This window comes from Schistocerca gregaria, chromosome 3, assembly GCF_023897955.1.
Source record: "Schistocerca gregaria isolate iqSchGreg1 chromosome 3, iqSchGreg1.2, whole genome shotgun sequence".
Lineage (NCBI taxonomy): Eukaryota > Metazoa > Arthropoda > Insecta > Orthoptera > Acrididae > Schistocerca > Schistocerca gregaria.
The window spans coordinates 486290425-486313840 of NC_064922.1; the positions used below are offsets into that span (position 1 = coordinate 486290425).

At 42.8% G+C, this 23416-nt stretch overlaps 1 protein-coding gene across 1 annotated transcript; it reads right to left on the reverse strand.

The window, feature by feature from the left end:
* Nucleotides 1-631: 631 nt before the first annotated feature.
* Nucleotides 632-15602, reverse strand: LOC126355966 (protein psiG-like). The gene is made up of 2 exons (XM_050006572.1): nucleotides 15542-15602; nucleotides 632-2240 (listed from the first exon to the last, which is right to left on the reverse strand). The coding sequence occupies exons 1-2, from the start codon at nucleotides 15578-15580 to the stop codon at nucleotides 1329-1331; spliced, it is 951 nt and encodes a 316-aa protein (XP_049862529.1). The 5' UTR covers nucleotides 15581-15602; the 3' UTR covers nucleotides 632-1328.
* Nucleotides 15603-23416: the final 7814 nt, after the last annotated feature.

Consider the following 23416-nt stretch of genomic DNA (forward strand, 5'->3'; position numbering starts at 1 on the left):
GTGTAGCCAAAGGGCACCGTCGAATATATCAAGCCAACATTGCCTTCATTAAACTCAGTAAAAACTAGAAATATAAAATAGTAAAATCATTACCTTTTCTAGATGGACGCGAGAGGCACCAAGATCTGCACAACGCGTTACCGTTCACAGGAGTTTTTTACTGAGTTTAACGAAGGCGATGTTGGCCTGGTGTATTCGACGATACCCTTTGGCTACACTGACTAAAGGATTCTTAAGAAATATCAGATTAAGGTATTTGCTCTTTCATTAGGTGATCTGTTCATAATTTCAATAGGTGATCTGTTTATACATGCTTATAGGTCATCCAAGTCTGCACAACGCGATCGCGATTCTTAAATAGATCTATTTGTTCTCTGTTTTCGATTTAGATAACCTGAAGATGCCTAAATAAGGGTAATGCGTAGTTGAAAAATAAAAAAAACTAAAGTTACAACCAAGAATGTTTTTAACCAATACTGAAAAACAATATAGCTAATAAGAGTATCGAATAGTTTGCGAATGCAGAAGATCTAAGCGGGTGCATCTGATGTGGTGAAAATCAACAGTGAAAACAATCATCTAGAACTAAGGTTGATTGGGAAAGTGAAATAAATGAAATTCGGTCACAGAGTTTAGAAAAACTGTCACGTGTCTCTTTTATTACTAAGGTAAACAAAGTATATAAATTTTGTTATACTTGTTAAGTAATTATTCAGATTTATAGTCTAAGGCTATAAGATTGTACCCTATGGAGTTAACTATGTCCTGCTAATCGAATTATGGAACTGGAACAAATGGAAAATGAAAACCTATTGTTGCTTAACAAAGAAAAGGAGAAACAATATGGATATTTAAGGAAGTTGTATTTGCAGAAAAGGAAATGTAAATGTGAGTTATGAGTCGTACCTACATAACTCATTCGATAAGAGGACTGCCTGCAAAAGGCAAGGTTCCAAGATCGAGTCCTGGTCCGGCGTACAGCCTTTTCTGCAAGAAAGTACCCTTACTTCCATATGTTCGTAGTTTAAAGAAGATCGGGTACCTATGACGGAAAGTATAGGAAGCATGAAGAGAAAACTTTAGGGACAGGTTAAAATGTGGTTTTCATCCTCCAATGTGATAAATAGTTTTCACATACATTGTATCATGTATATACAACGAAATCATATCAAGCCACTGGAATTGGCGTTCCTTCAGTCGCCTAATGCTGGGTAGTTACAGAGTTACCACATATCATCAAAATTCCAGAGTAAAATCTATGCTTCCTGACGTTGCAGTGAACGGTTGAAAATAGAGCGCAGAGGTCTCAATTCAACGACCAGGAACATTCACACCATCCTTTTGGAACAGCTACCCATCATGCAGCCACCGACAACACTATCGAAGTGGCTTCCGTCGGGACATACGACGTGCGTTGCTTCTAGATTACTGTCACAGTAATAATATGAGCTACAGCTCAACGGATCCGCGAAGAAGCCGCTGGAAGGACACCTGAAATCTGAGCTGCTGCTTCCGGGGCAGACTGTTGTGCACGATCCCATCATGCATCCTCCAACCGAGCTGTCAAAGTGACTACCATCCGGACACAGAACATGCGTCTTGACATAACCCGAACCATCTCTGGAGCAGTAATAGTAACGGGAACAATTGGCTGGGTCAGCGAACCAGCCCTCTGATGTGCAATAAAAATCGACACAGCTGTGGTTATATGACAAGTAGTACTGATCAGTATCGCATTCCCCCAGATCTGGTGTCGCACCTACGCCACTGCAGTGATAGTAAACGGAACAGTTCTTTTCATCTCCATAATAATAAGTACCGTTACAGCTGGAGCCCCCAGCTGTTGAATTATTGACTGGGCAGCTAACTGAAATATTGCAATTGTCACATTTACTAACATTGAAGTACGACCCTGTAGCATTAATAATACACACGAAATACACAGACGGATTTTCAGGCGAAATACTTATAGCACCATTAATACTACAGGGAAAGGAACAGATGGGTGGTTGCTGAGTGAAGCTGCAGTTGCCCTGGCACGAGTTGTAGAAGGTTCCGGCAGGACACGGAGTGATGGTCTGCGTGTAGCTGCCGTCGCCGTTGCTCGTGCAGTCCATGTAGTAGCCGCAGTCCGTGGGGTCGGGGAATCGACCCTCGGCCCCGCAGAGGACAATCGAGAGCGCCTTGGGTCCTGCTAGCTGGCAGCAGGCGAATTCTGGAAGCGCCGCCAGCGCCATCATCTGTTGAGGACAAAGAATCTACTCAGGAGGATTCACTGCGAGAGAAACGAATTCTGCCTTCTAGGTATGATAATAAGAGAACAGGACCTGTTATACAAAGTTACATCTCACAGATAGCAACGATTACTCAATGATATCCATACAGCTGAGAACGATCAAAAAATGAATAATAATACGAAATAATACACTGCTGGAAAAAAATCGCAGTACCATAAGGGCTTGAGAGACATAAACTAAAGTTGGTAGGTGTGATTCAACATCTGAAAGATAATGTCTAAGCAGTATTTCAGGACAGGCGGTTTAGAATGGCGCTATTAGTTCCAGTATGAGGATGCAAATCATATTTGATTTAAATACACGTTGTAAGAGCCATGCGCCTCAGTTACGTTTGAAATACGACGAATGTCGAATCGAAACACCTTTCAGGCGTCTAAATTTCCACTTGTTATTTTATTGCGAACCAGTTTCGGCTGTATATTACGCCATCTTCAGGTCTTCTGACTAAAGTACAGGAGGATTTCCACCACTAGTCCAGTCAAAGCAGTGACCAGCATTCAGTGACTCGTGTCCCTTGATTTTGGACGCAGAGACTCCAGCGTTCATCACTTGTTGACGAAAAAATGCCGTCATATATAGCCGAAAGTGCTTGCTCAATAAAATAGCAAGTGGAAATTTAGACGGCTGAAAGGTCTTGCGATTCGACATTCGGTACTGAACAACCGAGGTCCCATAACCATCTGTGAAAAGATGGACACAGTGATAAGCTGATGTCAGTCAAGAATACCGTTAAGGCGACGAAGACGCCATTATCAAAATCTCACTAAGTCTGAACGTGCAATATGGCTACAAGACGTTAGATGTTGCCGCTGCAATAATGCAGAAAGATTTGGCAGGAATACAACCATTGTATATCATTGCTGGCAGCGATGTTCACCGGAATGTACCGTCACAACAACACCGGGCTTTGGGGGTCCACATTTCACAACCGAGAGTGAACATCATCTTGTTCGGTGTATGGTTCTACTGCATCGTACTGCATCTACAGCAGCAATTTCAGCAGCAGTTAGCACCAGATTAACACAATAAACTTTACAAACTGGCTACTTAGAGGACAGCTCCGAGCCAGACACCCTGTAGGGTGTGTTCCACTGACCCCATACCACCACCATCTGGGACTTCAGTGGTGTCAAACGAGAGCTCATTGGAGGTCAGGTTGTTGTATTTCTGTTGAAAGCTGGTTCTGCCTCGGTGCCATTGATGGCCGTGTTTTGATTAAAGGAGGGCAGTTGAGGGCATGCAACCAACGTGTCTGCTAGCTAAACGTACTGGACCTACAGCTGGAGGGAGTTACGGTCTGCGGTTATCCCACGCACCCTCACTGAAAATCCCTGCGCCAGTCTGGTGAATGTACCTCTTGTGTTGCTATTCGCGATCAGCACTCGTGGGGGGGGGGGGGGGGGTGTTTTCAAAGAGGATAACCTTGCCTAAATACCGCTTTTGTAACCCACCACGCTCTACAAATTGTCTACATGTTGCCTTGGCCTACTCGATCACCGGGTTTGTCTCTAGTTGAGCACTTATGGGACATCATCGAATTACAACTCCGGGGTCATCCACAACAGCATTAACCGTCCCTGTACTGACCGACAAAGTGCAATAGGCATTGAACGTCGTTCCACAAACTGACATACGGAACCTGTACAACATAATGCATGCACGTCTGCACACTTGCATTCAACGTTTCGTCGGTTACACCCGTTGTTAATCTACTACCACCATTTCACATTTGCAACGCCTTACGACTCGCTTACAATGTTAATCATGTGTTACCTAGTCAAATGTTTTTCCTAAATTTTAACTTATTTTTGGTGTTGCGATTTTTTTCCTGTTAGTGTATATGCTGGATCTGATGAAAGCTAGTTAAAAGTATGTGAGAGCACAAAGTAAAAATTAAGTCTGAAAGCACTCCTGCCAAAGGAAGTTCGTAGTACGCGGCAATGGCCTACTAAGGAGCGGTTCAAGAATTTCTCTGCAGTTATCGATGTAGCCGCGCAGTCTTGGGCGCCTTGACACGGTTCGCGCGTCTCACGCTGTCGGAGGTTCAAGTCCTCCTTCGGGCATGGGTATGTGTGTTGTCCTTAGTGTAAGTTAGTTTGAGTTAGATTAAGTAGTGTGTAAGCCTAGGGACCGATGACCTCAGCAGTTTGATTCCGTAGAACTTACCACAAATTTGAAACATTCATTCGTTTTTGAAACCCATATTTATTTGAACCTACTGACTGCACTTGATCCCCCTCAACAGTTTTTACCTCCAACACTGAAGCAGAATTCGTGGCGGGCTGCTTCCAACCAGCCAAAAGACTAATGACCCTAAAAAGAAATATTACTATGTAAAAGGTGTTGACAATCTAATAATCATGCAAAACTGGAACGTGATAGTAAGAGAAGGAAAAGAAGATAGAGTTATGGGAGCATAAAGGATCCACAGTTGAAATCAAAGTGGAGTAAAACTAAATTCTTCAAACAAATTTGTTTTAGTGATAGCGAATGTACTGGTCAAAAATCACAAGAGGAGGAAGTAGGAAAACGTCCGAAGGATTCCAGCTGGAATGCATGATGGTCAGAAAGAATTTCTTAAATTATTTATTAAATTGTAAGGCATACACAGGACTCGGATCCCAGTTTAGTGATAAAGAAGAGTAGGCCGAAATTTAGGAGAATCGTCAGTGAAAAGCAATAGGAAGGAAATGGGATACTGAACAACTGCAGAATGAGGTACGTTTAAAGTTGTCTACGCCCGTGTATACTGTGATAATGAATACCACAGTATCTAACGGCTCGTGCCTGATTCATCTAGCCACTTTGCCGAGACAGTTTGGAGACAAAAACTGTGGTTGCAATTGTATACGTAAGGTATAAACAATAGAAGGATGACTATGCTTCCATCTGGACACCTCTGCCCCAGTTCGTTTATGCTCCAATATGACTGGCGTTCCATCACATCTCATCCGGAAAGAAATAGCTCGACACTGTTCCGACAAGTTCGATATCTCAGCTGTTACTTCACACCACCAAATACCGACTTGCTTTCAAAGAGTTGTCTTTCGTGTGTAGATAACTCCACGGACTGCATGCCTACCAGCTTATGTGAGGTAGTTTCAAGCAAGAATTATGTGGTAACGATGCACTTAACTTTTGTGCCCACTGTTTTGTGGATTTTTGTCTAGTTTACAAGATATATACCTGTTTCACACCAATAACAAAAATTAATTGTGGTAAAACTATATACCACTTACAGTTACCATGAGCTATTGCATGTTATAAGTAAAATAAACGAGACAATTTCTGATTGTTGCCTGACAGTGTTTTCTGTGACACGCCTGGCGCATCGTTGAGTCAGCGAAAGCCTTTTTTTGTTGTTATCTGTCTTTAACATTGTTGGGAGTTACGTTATTCGAATGTGGGGCAGGTAGTTTCTTAACCGTCACTTCACGAATTAGAAATAATGTAAGGATTTGGTTACAAATGATGGTAATTCCAGTTAGTCTGTAACATATGAATCAATGTTGAGAGTCTCGTAACATCATACCCATGTTCCAATGTTCCAGCCAGCTGTGAAAGTTCACGATGAGCTAAACCAAGGAGACAGATGGATAGGTACATATAGCGAGAGAGAGAGAGAGAGAGAGAGAGAGAGAGAGAGAGAGAGAGAAAGAGAGAGATGATCTGTTAGTTAATCGGGCTGTAAGACTCTGCTGCTTAGTTTATTAAATGGTTCAGTTTTACTAAGTAAACCAATGAAACTAGACATAGCCCTTGCTCTCATGTAGAGACGAGACAGTTCTAGGAAATTGAGTGGCTGTAAAAGATTATGAGACTGGAAGCTGGCTTGACCTAGAGAAACATCTTCCCTTAAACGAAATGTCGCTAAAGGAAACATTTAAGTAGAAATTGTAAAAGCATTTTTGGAATTGTTGTTTACAGTTGCCCAGTGCACTGGTGCTGTATTTACGACTGCTAGTAGTGTAGTGGAACTAACGACCAGTCCCGTATCTATGAACTATTTTATTTCCTTCCCGGGCCAGAAACTTAATAGTGGCAACCCCCCACCCCCCCCCCCCCACACACACACACACTTACCACCCTCTCACTCAAATGTTTGAGATAGGACGTGAAAAATTTAAAGGAGTCAATTTTTCAAAAATACACTCCTGGAAATTGAAATAAGAACACCGTGAATTCATTGTCCCAGGAAGGGGAAACTTTATTGACTCATTCCTGGGGTCAGATAAATCACATGATCACATTGACAGAACCACAGGCATATAGACACAAGCGACAGAGCATGCACAATGTCGGCACTAGTACAGTGTATATCCACCTTTCGCAGCAATGCAGGCTGCTATTCTCCCATGGAGACGATTGTAGAGATGCTGGATGTAGTCCTGTGGAACGGCTTGCCATGCCATTTCCACCTGGCGCCTCAGTTAGACCAGCGTTCGTGCTGGACGTGCATACCGCGTGAGACGACGCTTCATCCAGTCCCAAACATGCTCTATGGGGGACAGATCCGGAGATCTTGCTGGCCAGGGTAGTTGACTTACACCTTCTAGAGCACGTTGGGTGGCACGGGATACATGCGGACGTCCATTGTCCTGTTGGAACAGCAAGTTCTATGAATGGTAGAACGATGGGTTCGATGACGGTTTGGATGTACAGTGCACTATTCAGTGTCCCCTCGACGACCACCAGAGGTGTACGGCCAGTGTAGGAGATCGCTCCCCACACCATGATGCCGGGTGTTGGCCCAGTGTGCCTCGGTCGTTTGCAGTCCTGATTGTGGCGCTCACCTGCACGGCGCCAAACACGCATACGACCATCATTGGCACCAAGGCAGAAGCGACTCTCATCGCTGAAGACGACACGTGTCCATTCGTCCCTCCATTCACGCCTGTCGCGACGCCACTGGAGGCGGGCTGCACGATATTGGGGCGTGAGCGGAAGGCGGCGTAACGGTGTGCGGGACCGTAGCCCAGCTTCATGGAGACGGTTGCGAATGGTCCTCGCCTATACCCCAGGAGCAACAGTGTCCCTAATTTGCTGGGAAGTGGCGGTGCGGTCCCCTACAGCACTGCGTAGGATCCTACGGTCTTGGCGTGCATCCGTGCATCGCTGCGGTCCGGTCCCAGGTCGACGGGCACGTGCACCTACCGCCGACCACTGGCGACAACATCGATGTACTGTGGAGACCTCACGCCCCACGTGTTGAGGAATTCGGCGGTACGTCCACCCGGCCCACTATACGCCCTCGCTCAAAGTCCGTCAACTGCACATACGGTTCACGTCCACCCTGTCGCGGCATGCTACCAGTGTTAAAGACTGCGATGGAGCTCCGTATGCCACGGCAAACTGGCTGACACTGACGGCGGCGGTGCACAAATGCTGCGCAGCTAGTGCCATTCGACGGCCAACACCGCGGTTCCTAGTGTGTCCGCTGTGCCGCGCGCGTGATCATTGCTTGTACAGCCCTCTCGCAGTGTCCGGAGCAAGTATGGTGGATCTGACACACCGGTGTCAATGTGTTCTTTTTTCCATTTCTGACAATCTTATTAATAGAGACAAGGGTTTTCTTTTAAGTAAGACTTGGGACCCAGTGTTGTCTGACATTAAAAAACAACGGTCTGTGGTTCTATTGTCGGAATAACATTTTAATTTATTTTTATTATTTTTTTTAAATTTCTGACAGCGATATCTCGATTTCGCCTCTTTCCATCACTGGCGGCGGTGTATGTCTACTGCGCTAGAGGGCGGTAACGGCACCTTCTCGCGCACGCGTTGTGGGTCTTCTGCGGCCTATATAGAAGCCGCCGCTTGCGCTGGGAAGTCAGTTTCCGGCGAGATCGTGCACCAGCACTCTGACCTGAAGATGGCGGCCAATTGGACCGCGGAAATATTGTGTCTTGAAGACGTTACGATCCGGCTGCATACCCGAGAAGAATATTATCAATTATTACGCCGGGAAAGCCTTCGTAGTCACAGTGTATGTTCATATTATGCCGGCCGGTGTGGCCGAGCGGTTCTAGGCGCTTCATTTTGGAACCGCGCGACCGCTACGGTCGCAGGTTCGAATCCTGCCTCGGTCATGAATGTGTATGATGTCCTTAGGTTAGTTAGGTTTAAGAAGTTCTAAGTTCTAGGGGACTGATGACCTCAGATGTTAAGTCCCATAGTGCTCAGAGCCATTGGAACCTTTTCTTTTTGTTCATTGTATAGCGCACATCTTCTTGAAGAGTTTGTCACGTATAACATATATGTTAGAGGGAATGTAAGTGCAGTGCCACGCTTCGTCATACAGCATTCTTCTATCACACGTCACTGCATTTCCGTATGTGGAATTCAGCGTGTGTGTTTTGTAACGGAAGCCGTTAAACTCATATTCAGAATAGTGGAAATTAAAATGTCCTGTGGTGCCTCTCCTACTCCCTGTTGCCGGTGTGGTTTCTCTATTCGATTACGACTATTTTATCACTGTCTGCTAGCTAAAACGAAATGGGCCTTTCTAGTATTACAGCAGTTGCAACATACGCCAAATAAGCGAGATTGTTTTGGCACAAATGGTCAGTTTTATCCATATCATTTACACAAATAACACGACAGAATATAATTCAAGTAGTACCAATATCAAATGCCTATTAGGTCTATTACAAGCAAGAAGTTTTATGTTAGGAAAAAGTTTCACATTTCATTCTCACGCTTCAGCTTTTCAAGCATGAGATCGAGAACTAATAGTAGTTGTTGTTGTTGTGGTCTTCAGTCCTGAGACTGGTTTGATGCAGCTCTCCATGCTACTCTATCCTGTGCAAGCTTCTTCATCTCCCAGTAACTACTGCAACCTACACCCTTCTGAATTTGCTCAGTGTACTCATATCTTGGTCTCCCTCTACGATTTTTACCCTTCACACTGCCCGCCAATACTAAATTGGTGATCCCTTGATGCCTCAGGACATGTCCTACCAACCGTTCCCTTCTTCTGGTCAAGTTGTGCCACAAACTTCTCTTCTCCCCAATCCTATTCAATACTTCCTCTTTAGTTATGTGATCTAACCATCTAATCTTCAGCATTCTTCTGTAGCACCACATTTCGAAAGCTTCTATTCTCTCTCTTCTTGTTCAAATTATTTATCGTACATGTTTCACTTCCATATGTGGCTACACTCCATACAATGCTTTCCGAACTGACTTCCTGACAGTTAAATCTATACTTGATATTAACAAATTTCCTCTTCTTCAGAAACGCTTTCCTTACCATTGCCAGTCTACATTTTATATCCTCTCTACTTCGACCATCATCAGTTACACTCCTGGAAATTGAAATAAGAACACCGTGAATTCATTGTCCCAGGAAGGGGAAACTTTATTGACACATTCCTGGGGTCAGATACATCACATGATCACACTGACAGAACCACAGGCACATAGACACAAGCAGCAGAGCATGCACAATGTCGGCACTAGTACAGTGTATATCCACCTTTCGCAGCAATGTAGGCTGCTATTCTCCCATGGAGACGATCGTAGAGACGCTGCATGTAGTCCTGTGGAACGGCTTGCCAGGCCATTTCCACCTGGCGCCTCAGTTGGACCAGCGTTCGTGCTGGACGTGCAGACCGCGTGAGACGACGCTTCATCCAGTCCCAAACATGCTCAATGGAGGACAGATCCGGAGATCTTGCTGGCCAGGGTAGTTGACTTACACCTTCTAGAGCACGTTGGGTGGCACGGGATACATGCGGACGTGCATTGTCCTGTTGGAACAGCAAGTTCCCTTGCCGGTCTAGGAATGGTAGAACGATGGGTTCGATGACGGTTTAGATGTACCGTGTACTATTCAGTGTCCCCTCGACGATCACCAGAGGTGTACGGCCAGTGTAGGAGATCGCTCCCCACACCATGATGCCGGGTGTTGGCCCTGTGTGCCTCGGTCGTATGCAGTCCTGATTGTGGCGCTCACCTGCACGGCGCCAAACACGCATACGACTGGCACTAAGGCAGAAGCGACTCTCATCGCTGAAGACGACAAGTCTCCATTCCTCTCTCCATTCACGTCTGTCGCGACACCACTGGAGGCGGGCTGCACGATGTTGGGGCGTGAGCGGAAGACGGCCTAACGGTGTGCGGGACCGTAGCCCAGCTTCGTGGAGACGGTTGCGAATGGTCCTCGCCTATACCCCAGGAGCAACAGTGTCCCTAATTTGCTGGGAAGTGGCGGTGCGGTCCCCTATGGCACTGCGTAGGATCCTACGGTCTTGGCGTGCATCCATGCGTCGCTGCGGTCCGGTCCCAGGTCGACGGGCACGTGCACCTACCGCCGACCACTGGCGACAACATCGATGTACTGTGGAGACCTCACGCCCCACGTGTTGAGCAATTCGGCGGTACGTCCACCCGGCCTCCCGCATGCCCACTATACGCCCTCGCTCAAAGTCCGTCAACTGCACATACGGATCACGTCCACGCTGTCGCGGCATGCTACCAGTGTTAAAGACTGCGATGGAGCTCTGTATGCCACGGCAAACTGGCTGACACTGACGGCGGCGGTGCACAAAGGCTGCGCAGCTAGCGCCATTCGACGGCCAACACCGCGGTTCCTGGTGTGTCCGCTGTGCCGTGCGTGTGATCATTGCTTGTACAGCCCTCTCGCAGTGTCCGGAGCAAGTATGGTGGGTCTGACACACCGGTGTCAATGTGTTCTTTTTTCCATTTCCAGGAGTGTATTTTGCTCCCCAAATAGCAAAACTCCTTTACTACTTTAAGTGTCTCATTTCCTAATCTAATACCGTCCACATCACCCGAATTAATTCGACTACATTCCGTTATCCTCGTTTTGCTTTTGTTGATGTTCATCTTATACCCTCCTTTCAAGACACTGTCCATTCCGTTCAAGTGCTCTTCCAAGTCCTCTGCTGTCTCTGACAGAATTACAATGTCATCGGCAAACGTCAAAGTTTTTATTTCTTCTCCATGGATTTTAATACTTACTCCGAATTTTTCTTTTGCTTCATTCACTGCTTGCTCAATATACTGATTGAATAACATCGGGGAGAGACTACAACCCTGTCTCACTCCCTGAACAACCACTGCTTCCCTTTCATGTCCCCCGACTCTTGTAACTGCCATCTCGCTTCTGTACAAACTGTAAAAAGCCTTTCGCTCCCTGTATTTTACCTCTGCCACCTTCAGAATTAGAAAGAGAGTATTCCACTCAACACTGTCAAAAGCTTTCTCTAAGTCTACAAATGCTAAAACGTAGGTTCGGCTTTCCTTAATATAGCTTCTAACATAATCCGTAGGGACAGTATTGCCTCATGTGTTCCCATATTTCTACGGAATCCAAACTGATCTTCTGCGAGGTCAGCTTCTACTATTTTTTCCATCCGTCTGTAACGAACTCGCGTTAGTATTTTGCAGCTGTCACTTATTAAACTGATAGTTCGGTAATTTTCACATCTGTCAACACCTGCTTTCTTTGGGATTGGATTTATTATATTCTTCTTGAAGTCTGAGGGTATTTCGCCTGTCTAATACATCTTGCTCACCAGATGGTAGAGTTTTTTTTCAAGACTGGCTCTCCCAAGGCCGTCAGTAGTTCCAATGGAATGTTGTCTACTCCCGGGGCATTGTTTCGACTCAGGTCTTTGAGTGCTCTGTCAAACTCTTCACGCAGTATCGTATCTCCCATTTCATCTTCATCTACATCCTCTTCCATTTCCATAATATTGTCCTCAAGTACGTCGCCCTTGTATAAACCCTCTATATACTCCTTCCACCTTTCGGCTTTCCCTTCTTTGCTTAGAACTGGGTTTCCATCTGAGCTCTTGATGTTCATACAAGTGGTTCTCTTATCTCTAAAGGTCTCCTGTAGTTAGTATCTATTTTACCCCTAATGAGATAAGCCTCTACATCCTTACATTTGTTCTCTAGCCATCCCTGTTTAGCCATTTTGCACTTCCTGTCGATCTCATTTTTGAGACGTATGTATTCCTATTTGCCTGCTTCATTTAATGCATTTTTATATTTTCACCTGTCATCAGTTAAATTCAATATTTCTTCTGTTACCCAAGGATTTCTACTAGCCCTCGTCTTTTTACCTACTTGATCCTCTGCTGCCTTCACTACTTCATCCCTCAAAGCTACCCATTCGTCTTCTACTGTATTTCTTTTCCCAATTCCTGTCAATTGTTCCCTTATGCTCTCCCTGAAACTCTGTAAAACCTCTGGTTCTTTCAGTTTATCCAGGGCCCATCTCGCTAAATTCCCACCTTTTTGTAGCTTCTTCAGTTTTAATCTACAGGTCATAACCAATAGATTGTTATCAGAGTCCACATCTGCCCCTGGAAATGTTTTACATTTCAAAACCTGGTTCCTAAACCTCTGTCTTACCATTATATAATCTATCTGAAACCTGTCAGTATCTCCAGGCTTCTTCCATGTATACAGCCTTCTTTTATGATTCTTGAACCAAGTGTTAGCTAGGATTAAGTTGTGCTCTGTGCAAAATTATACCAGGCGGCTTCCTCTTTCATTTCTTATCCCCAATCCATATTCACCTAGTACGTTTCCTTCTCTCCCTTTTCCTACTACCGATTCACCCATGACTATTAAATTTTCGTCACCCTTCACTATCTGAATAATTGCTTTTATCTCATCATACATTTCTTCAATTTCTTCGTCATCTGGAGAGCTAGTTGGCATATAAACTTGTACTACTGTAGTACGTGTGGGCTTCGTATCTATCTTAGCCACAATACTGCGTTCACTATGCTGTTTGTAGTAGCTTACCCGCATTCCTATTTTCCTATTCGTTATTAAACCTACTCCTGCATTACCCCTATTTTATTTTGTGTTTTTAACCCTGTAGTCACCTGACCAGAAGTCTTGTTCCTCCTGCCACCGAACTTCACTAATTCCCACTATATCTAACTTTAACCTCTCCATTTCCCTTTTTAAATTTTCTAACCTACCTGTCCGATTAAGGGATCTGACATTCCACGCTTCGATCCGTAGAACACCAGTTTTCTTTCTCCTGATAACGACATCCTCTTGAGTAGTCCGCGCCCGGAGATCCGAATGGGGGACTATTTTACCTCCGGAATATTTTACCCAAGAGGACGCCATCAACATTTAATCATACAGTAAAGCTGCATGCCCTCGGGAAAAATTACGGCCGTAGTTTCCCCTTGCTTTCAGTCGTTCGCAGTGCCAGCGCAGCCAGGCCGTTTTGGTTATTGTTACAAGGCCAGATCAGTCAATCATCCAGACTGTTGCCCTTGCAACTACTGAAAAGGCTGCTGCCCCTCTTCAGGAACCACGCGTTTGTCTGGCCTTTCAACACATAACCTCCGTTGTGGTTGCACCTACGGTACGGCTATCTGTATCCATGGTTCATGGGGGGGGGGGGCTAATAGTAGTAGTACTACGAAATTTGTATATAAATTAGGAATCGTCATATTTTTCCATGCAATTTGTCTGATGTCCTCGTTTCTTCTCCTTCCTTGTTCTAAGAAACTATCTTGTCATCACTAACATTGTAACTATTCCTGTCATTGTCAAAACTTATTCTCCGGTTAACTTCACTGACCCCGCCAGCATCTCCGGTTTAGTTATCCTGCGTTTATCCTCAGGTTAGGCTTTATTATGCGCTCATACAACGCGTTTTCCGCGTTATTCCGAGAATAGAACTTAAGCTGTTGCTAACCGGGAACTAGACAACTCCTTCTTAGTAGTACAACAATCTGACAAAACTATTCTGACGAAATTTCGTTTTTTGGATACACCTAGAAGATAAAATGTAATGTTTCTTACCTGTTATTCTCGGTATTCACCCGCCAGGTTAGACGAGAGTGCTATGTATGCTGATTCCTGCACTCGGCTAGTAGCGCCGGCACCGGATCGAATCTACCCGGTGGACTAACAACGACGGCCGGTGTGCTAGCCAGCCTAGATGTGGTTTTGAGGCGGTTTTCCTCGTATCAATAGGTGAATACCCGCCTGGTCCCCGCGTCCCACCTTAGTTACACGGCTCGCAGACATCTGAACACATTCGTGCTTTTCCACGGATTACTCTAGTAGCAGAAAGTTGGGGTACGCTAATTCCTTCCCGAGGGGTACGGGGTGGCGGCAGGAAGCGCATCCGGCCACCCCTTAACACTAATCTTGCCAAATCCGATTATCCATGCCGACCTTGCCTAACCGCGGGAAAATGGCGCAAGCGATAGATTCTTGTTAGTCGTTTATTTCCACTCTGGTAGACTGAATCTATGAATTTCGCTAGTAATTATAACAACGTTTATCATTTGCACGACAAGTCAGCCACATAAAAAAACAGCGAATGGTATTTACCCGTTCGGATCTATACGGTTCAGATGGTATAGCTCGGTCCCCTTTTGTCTGCGGGGCTGCTCGTGATCGCCGTTTGAAACCAACTACAGGGCCAGTTGTAAATTAAACTGGAGGTAATTTTTTAAAACAAATAATTAACATACATGTAGCTGTCAAAGAGTGTAAACGGCCCGCGACTTTCTCAGGTAATTCAATGAGAGACGTGTGTTATTTAGAAACAGTTTAGTAGTAAATTTGTCACCCAGTCCACGTATTATTAATATTTCTAATTCTGTGGTTAACCAACAAACATCAAGCTGTAATACGACCACATCTCTCGAATATGCACGTAATTCGATTATCTCTGCTATAAAAACGATCACTCCCATTCTCTACGTGAGTTTTGTCACTGTCAAGACAGTGGAAAACCGACAGTCTCTCACAATAAGAGTCGACGAAGGCATTCAGTCACTTTCACCTATTTCGCAAGTGTTTGGTTAACTGTGGTGGATTCTGAGAGCCAGAAGTCTTAATGTAGTGCGAAGGTCGTCAGTCAGAGAAGTTCAGCATGTACTGTTACATGTGCCAGAAATTTGCTTTGCACAAAAAATGGCGGTGAGATGTAATCAGCTCATAACAAATAGTATATTCCTTATCAGCCATTCTCAGCGTTTTGCATTTTTTAAAGGAAAGCATGGACATTTACCAACGACAGCAGCCAGAGAGGTGGTGTAATGTTATACTAAATTACGAGTACAGTAGTTTAAGCACCAAACAACCCGGCTTTAGGTTTTCTTTAATTTTCCTAAAACGACACACACACACACACACACACACACACACACACACACACACACACACACACACACACACGCAAACGTGATGCAAGCACTAGTTAACAAGAGAATACAGTTATAACTTACAGCTAAAACTCTGAGTCCAACAGCCTTGTCTCCTGCCATTATCTGACTTGCACAGTAAACACGCAGTGCGATATTTTCGAGCACTATATATATTCACCTGTGTTTCTAAACACGCCGCTCAAAAGATAAGTGATAACACGCAATCAGCAGCTGAAGTGTTTTCTATCAGTTCAGTCCAAAATTTCGGCCACATGAATCAGGTTTGTAAACAATTCCAACCACTAGAAACGTCGATAATCGGGAGAGCCTGCAGCCTGCTACAAATCATTACACTCGTGGTGTATTAACAATATCTCTTCCACCTCCCCTTACCGGAAAATAATGAAGTTAATCATAAAACAAAAATAGGCTCAGCTAATTTGTTCCCTACTCAGTTTGATACCATGGCGATGCTAATGTTCGTTTCACGATATCGCTTTGCTTTTAGAAACTTCAAATCCGATAGTAAATGTTTAAAAGTTCCCCTTCTCCTTGGTAGCGTTTATGAATAACATAACTTTTACTTTTTTCAAATTATGCGCTTCCGTGTTTACATCTTTCGCGGGATATCATTTCTTCAGTTGCGTTATTTAGTCGCTACCGTTCCCGTTTTTAACAAATAAAGTTAGAAATCAAATATGAAGCTAAGAAATAGTATGACAGACTGGTTTGAAATCGAAAGAGGAGGTAGATACAATTTTCTTCTTCCGCCAAATCCGTTTGCTATCATTGTATATCGAAGACTTAATAAAGACGAAGGGAATGTAGGAGTAGGCTTAGGACGCCGGCATCAACTGTTGCTTGATTTGCTGACGACATGGTACTTCTAGACAATAAAGCAACAACTCTTCAAAGAACACTGTTCACACCAGAAGAAGAATTGAAAGATTATGGAAAGAAAGTCAGCAACAAGAAAAATATCGTGATGAAAGTACTGGAGAAAGCAGATATGGATGTAAAAAATGCCCTAAAGTCAAATTATTCACGTTGTCCAGCACAAAATTTTGATGAATGGACGAAACAAAGTAAGATCAAGATTTATAATGCCGAAGCAAGCTTTCCCGAAAGGAAATTTGTCGTGAAAGAAACCGGGGTTAGGGTTGCATAGAAAGCAACAGTGTCGGATTGTCACTCAGCCACCTTGATGAAAAAAAACACTTTTATTTACTGTCTAAACTAGTTTAATCAACAAATATCGCCAAACCAGTGTGTTCTTGATTCTAAAACATACAGAAATAATATATAATAAAACATAGTAAAATATTATTATAAGTGTATCGTTTTGTTACAAATACTATTTTCGCAAGTAATGTCATAATACCGTACCTGATTTTCTACACGTCACAACATGGTATTACGATTGTTGCCGCTTTTCCCTGCAGATTTTCCACGTAACTTTTCTTTTCTTCTTGTTGCCGTTTTTTCTGGACATTGGCGTACATCATGTCATCTGCAACTGTATAAGTGTCTGTTAGGATATAAATACAAAAACGTGGACCTATATAAGTCAGCGTTAAACAACTGGGTTTGCAGCAGTGTTGTGGATACAGTTTTGGAGTGTTGTAATTTGTTACATAGTTTGTCTTGAACTCACATTCGTTGTATGCAAACACAGTCCAGCGGAGGAGTTTCGTGATAAAAATATTGTTTCTACGTTGGGCCAGGCCTTCCCAGTGAAGCTCTTCAGAACTTAAGAAAACGACGGTGAAACTACACCAAACAAACATGAACCTCAAGTACAACAAAATCTGTACACCCAACAATATCATTTCTAACCCTATCCAAATTAATGTAAAGAACATGTCACCTGCAGCACAGTGTGCTAAACAAGCAACTGAAATTTGTTCCCTTTACTAAAAAAACGAAGAAGATAAGCAAGAATTGAATGTCAGCTTATTTAAATTACTCTTAGAACTAACAAACCAGCTCCTCAATACTATGTGACGTAAAGGAAACAATAAATCACTACACACTGTCGATAATGCGAAAAAATGGCAGAAACAGGAACAGAAACCAAATAAACTCATGTACAAAAACAGGTCTGAAACTAAGAGACACTCACAACTCACTTTCCATGAATGTTTGATTAGTTTCACAGACATAACACTCACAAAAACAAAAACACTAACTAATTCAAAAAGGTCACAAATACAATTTGAACACTCATAGAACACATAATACCACAGAAAATGTTATTACTGAGACTGAGTACATCATAGGGTAATAGGAAAAAAATGACTTCAGACCTTGCCTAGCAAGAGAACTAGTGACAGAGAAAATGAAACAAACTATCAGAAAAAACAAACCATCCATAAATACAAATACAAAAATATCTGATGAGAAAATTACAAACAGTATATACAAAAAACTGAAACAACATAATGAAATCGTCAGCAACGGAGATAAAGGAAACTCTCTAGTCTCAATGACAGAGGCAGAATACACTGAGAAAACTGGAAAATTCCTGGAAAAGTATAAAATAACCAAGCTAACCAGTGACCCTACAAAAAATACGAAAGGAATTAAAGTCTCTTAAAAAGCATGACTCACACCCTGACACAAAGCACAACAAAAGAATGACACAAATGAATTCTAAAGGTCCAAGCCTTCGAAAGGTCCACAAACCTCTTATCCCAGTCAGGCCAGTGGTGGACTTCAGAAAAGCCCCTTCTTACTTAATAGGGAGATACATGCACACATTCCTACAGAAAAGATACACATACACAAACAACAGCAGCCTCAAAAACACAGGAGACGTAACAGAGAAATTTAAGTACAACAACATTCCCACAGCAGGAAAACTGGTATCTTTTGACATTACATTCATGAACACAAACATAACCACAGGTGAAACTATATTATAGAACAACAGCTAAAAAGCAAGAAATTCTCAGGCATACTAATGAATGAAGTTTGATGCATTCTCCGGGGTGGCCGAGCGGTTCTAGGCGCTACAGTCTGGAACCGGGCGACCGCTACGAGCGCAGGTTCAAATCCTGCCTCGGGCATGGATGTGTGTGATGTCCTTAGGTTAGTTAGGTATAAGTAGTTCTATGTTCTAGGGGACAGATGACCACAGATGTTAAGTCCCATAGTGCTCAGAGCCCTTTGAATCATTTCATGCATTCTTAGACTGATCACAGAACAGAACAGAACTTCACAACGTAAACAAAAAAAAGAAACAAATAACCAAATTACCTGGATCTTACAAATATAAGAAACAACAACAGACACTTATTTTCCATCTACAGAAAATCCAGATCCACAAGCACTATTATCCATATCTCATCCAACCACACGACAGTGCATAAATATGCCACTTTCACACGCCTGCTCCACAGGATAAACAGAATACGTCTTAAACCAGAAAACTACACACAGGAACTAAGTGTAATAAAAAAAAAATACTATTGAAAACGACTGCACAAAGTAGACACCATATACGAGCTCAACAACAAGGGAAAAATCAAACATAACAATAGTAGCCAGCCACTCAAAAGCACAACCAAAGCATCTGAAATCCCAGAGGAAGGACATGCAGACAACATACCAGACCACATCACACTAGGAAAAAGAAACAGATGGTACATAGTAACAGACGACATTAAAACAGCACATAGAATAGGAAACATATTAAAAAAGCAACAGATTCCAATAATATTCAGGACAAACAACACAGTTCAACGAAGGCTATGACCAGGCCATAGAATCTCTGTCAAGTTCAGCAACAGTTTCGACCGAAAACTACCAACAGAAGAAAATTATTGCATACAAAAGGCTGTAGTGGAAGGGAAAAGGAACAGAGACATAAACAACGAACCGAAGTCCTCAGAACTCCTGCTATAATTTGCATAACCTTCTAGCAATATTCGACACATTTCTCGCAACACACAAGAACAGCAAGATGGCATAATGTTTTGGATTACGAGAAAGGTGCGAAAGTAATGTTTCTCTGTGTCAAAAAGTAGCTACAAGCCACCCAACGAACGTGAGTACAAAACAAACTATGTAGCAACCTAGTACGCACCAAAACTATATCCACAACACTACAGCAACATTAATTGTTTAACGTTGACATACACAAGTTCATGTTTTTTGTATTTTTGTCTACAATATTTGGAACAAAACAATAAACGTGTAATAATGTTTCACAAAGTTTTATAAGTATGCTATTTCTGCATGTTTTAGAATCACGAACCCACTGATGATGGCGATATTTGTGGCTGAAACTAGTTGGTGAATAAATAAATAACGAAAATGTTTTGTATCAAGGCGGACCCATAATCGCGTGCTGGTGCTTCGTGTGGAGTGTTTTTCTGTATGGGTGTGAAAGCTGAACACTGAAGACGGGAGAAAGCGACAAAATTGAAGCGTTAGAGAGTATATCTGGAGAAGAATGAGGAAAATAAAATGTGTGGATAAAGTGAAGAATGGTGAAATACTGGAAACAAAGAAGTGTTCAAAACATTATTAATGAAAGGAAAGCAGGCTGGATGGAATATACACCACAAAGAAAAAGTAGTTATGATAAAAGCTATCTAAGACACATTTGAAGAACAGAAGAAAATAGGAAAGAGAAGAACAAAAATACTGGGAGAAGCGAAAATATAAAGATACCGGGCTAGGAAGCAAATAGCCAGGAACAGAATCAGAGACGTCAATAGTGTCAAGAATCCACCATTAGCCAGAACACCTTACGATGTTGATAATGTTCCCAGTATTTCGACGTATTTTAAACGGCTATTTTAACCCAAGGTAGTACCCGATGGAAACTACGATCGAATATTAAACACTTTTAAAAATCATATGTCACATTTAGCAGCTGAACAGACTAAGAGGCGATAAAAAGTGATTACAGTATAAAACGCTATAACACTTTCGAAAACATAACTACTAATCATACAATGTCTTCTGCCGTTGCGATTATTACGAAACATAAAAAATAAATTAAAAGTTACTTCACAAAATAGAGATGCTGCTACACTACCAAAGTATCGAATTATTCTTCAGTTAGGTATTGTAGGGAATTGGGGTGGGGTGGGGGGTGAATTGTAGGGGTAGACCAAGTCTCGATCGACTACATTAAGCATGTTCAAATGGATGTCGGCTGCTTCCACGGGAGAGAATAGCGTAGAGAGCTGTACCAAAGCAGTATTCGGAGTGAAGATCACAACAACAATTGTGTTTCGCGAAAAAAATGGAGTACTGTAGTAAATTTGCAAGAGGGGCTACTATGTATTTGTTGCACAATTAAACAGATTTTTATTTCGCGAATTACTTTGAATCGAGTTATAACGGGGGAAAATTGTTTCGCATTAATGAGCAATTAAATTGTAGTTAGACGATGAGTTGGAGAGGTACAAGGGTCTCGCGCCGGTATGTCGTCAAACCTTCAACTGGCCATCGATGTGAATGTCGAGAGCAATATGGACAATACTCAGAACGTAAGTGTTCTGACTACAGCCAGATTATAGGGCTGATCGCAGTGGGACACTTACAACTTCGAGACTGAGGGATATATATGTGCGTATGAATGGAGGACACGAAGTTGTGAATCTCCTTTTGGACGGAAGCCATCACCGCCCGGATTCATTGTCTTGGGAAAGAACGTGTTGAATACTGAGCTGGGCGTCAGCTATCGTGGTTATTGCGGAATGGAGGTTCAATGCAGGACAAGAACAGCTAGTGAAGAAGGTAAAACTAGAAGTATTGTACCACTGTGTGGTACAGAAAGCAAAGTGAAGAGTAGAATGCACCACCATACAAGTGTAGTACTTCGCGCCACTCCTCTCTAGTAGCAGAGGTTGGAGATGGTACTAGCAACGTCACCACTAAACACTCGAAGCGTTGAAAAAAGTTGGCTAAATTGTTGAAAAACGGGGTATAGTGGTACGGGATGACGACAGGTTATGTATACGTCGTAAACCATATCTGCCAACAGCGAACCGTGCAAGCAGTTTTGAAGGTAGTCTAGGGTTAGGGATGTTAGCATAGGCTGAAATTCCGCTCCTAATAAGTTGGTCATCGTCTCTCATACGGAAACGGTATAGGGTACGGAACTCCAGGTTTTGATGTAGTGAATCTGTTTGTTCGCCTAAGGATCCTTATAGGCGACCTGAACCTTCAGCGAGACGGCATAAATCTTGACGATCTCAGATTTTAGTGGCAATTTTTTACAAACACATCACGAACATGAGGCTGTTATATTGCTCCTAGCTTACGTGATCTGAATTTTATAGAACATGAATGTGGCCCTATATCTGAGAAATCTATGTGTTGCACACAAGTCTGACCACTCTCGTTGTAAGAACGCTGGGATTTTTGTGGTTGGACACTGAGTGTACTATATTCTTGAATTACTAATTTCACCTTCACTGCGACAAAGTCTCCTACTTTGTTTAATTGATTTGAAAATGGGATAACAGAAATGTTAATTCCTAGCAGTGGTCTTTCAGAACCCGTAGTTGTTACTTTGTACGTAGCTCGGAAACGTTGCGTGGAGTTGCCGCCGACTAAGTTTTTAACCACGGACATTGCTTGCCCTAGGACGAGATCATCCGCCAACTATCACAATCAAAATCATTTGAAGAGAAGACAAGGGAAATGTTCTAAGCGCCAAATCTGGCCTCTGTCTCGGGAATGAAAAGACAGTCTATTTCTGTTTTTATGCAACTGTTGTGTATCCACGAGGCTGCGGTGCTCTGCTACAAGAGGACCGCATCACTGCAAAAATTATAACACAAATTTGATAATAAATACTTTATTAAGAAAGCTTTAAGTGCCATAAAAGGAAGACTGTGGTCCTAAGTGCGAGTTAAGGAACTTTTTAGAAGATAATTCTTGAAACGAAGAAGCTGCATCCAGCCACCATCATCTTCAGACTGCTGTTCACTTTTATATAACATTTGTTATTGCTTACAATAGTTGTTGGCTGTTTTTTTGTTCAACAAATGTGCTGTGAACCTCAACAACTGTCTTAAGACGAACCTGTCAGTCCGAAAGAGCAGTTTGAGAAAATACGTAGCACTGTTGACACTAGCTGGTTGCTGTTTCCTTCTTTGCAAGAATGAAGTCGTGTTTGGTACACAGCCACGGCTTCAAAAATGCGCAGCCACGGCCTCTAAAATGCCTTTTTCACAGTCGCGGGAAAAAAATATTTGTTCCAGGTGAGGGACTACGTTTTATTCGTGGTAATACAAGTACAGAAATTGAGCATTACTTTTTTCACTAGTAGAACTGGAATAAAAAAAACTGCTTCACAAATCTTTTAAATTTTGGACCTCCAGAGGGAAGCACAACTTGGATAAACGGCCGTGCGTCATCCGCTAATATATTTTTGACAGACTTCCACCAAGGTTTGTCACGTGGATTAGGTCTAGGGACATTCAACAGAGTACCGGAAACACAACAGCATTGAAAACATGGTTTCTGAAAAAAATGTCAGAATGTTTTTCATTTCCACCATTCATGTCGTCACACGTAAAATACTCCACTTGTCATGCTTTGTTTTAACTAGAACGGCATTACAATGGACAGTCAGTAAGGACACATCGCTCTGATTTCAAAAGTCCATGCAAATCAATCAACCAATGTCCGCAACTCTCTTTCTTGTGTTGACATGGGCTGCTTCCGTACACTGACGAGGAGGCCGTTTCGATCACCCTCTTCTAAACAATGTTTTAGCGCAATTGCGTCGATCCAGCTTACGATAATTGTAACTGATCCTTGCGTTCTCATGAAGGACTTCTCAGTCATAAAATTAGGCGATATTTTCCCTGAGTGAAGATAAGAAGAAAGATGAACCCATATAATAAATTAAAAATAACAGAATGTTTGGAAGTGATGTCTTGGTCCATTGCGTGCTCTCAGTGACCTGTCCATAAGTGAAGTGTGGCT

Excerpts from the sequence above, each read along its gene's own strand:
- LOC126355966 (XM_050006572.1), bottom strand. The coding sequence starts at position 15,580 with ATGGCAGGAGACAAGGCTGTTGGACTCAGAGTTTTAGCT. Across the intron at positions 2,241-15,541 it reads TTGGACTCAGAGTTTTAGCT|ATGATGGCGCTGGCGGCGCT; the intron begins GTAAGTTATAAC and ends TGTCCTCAACAG.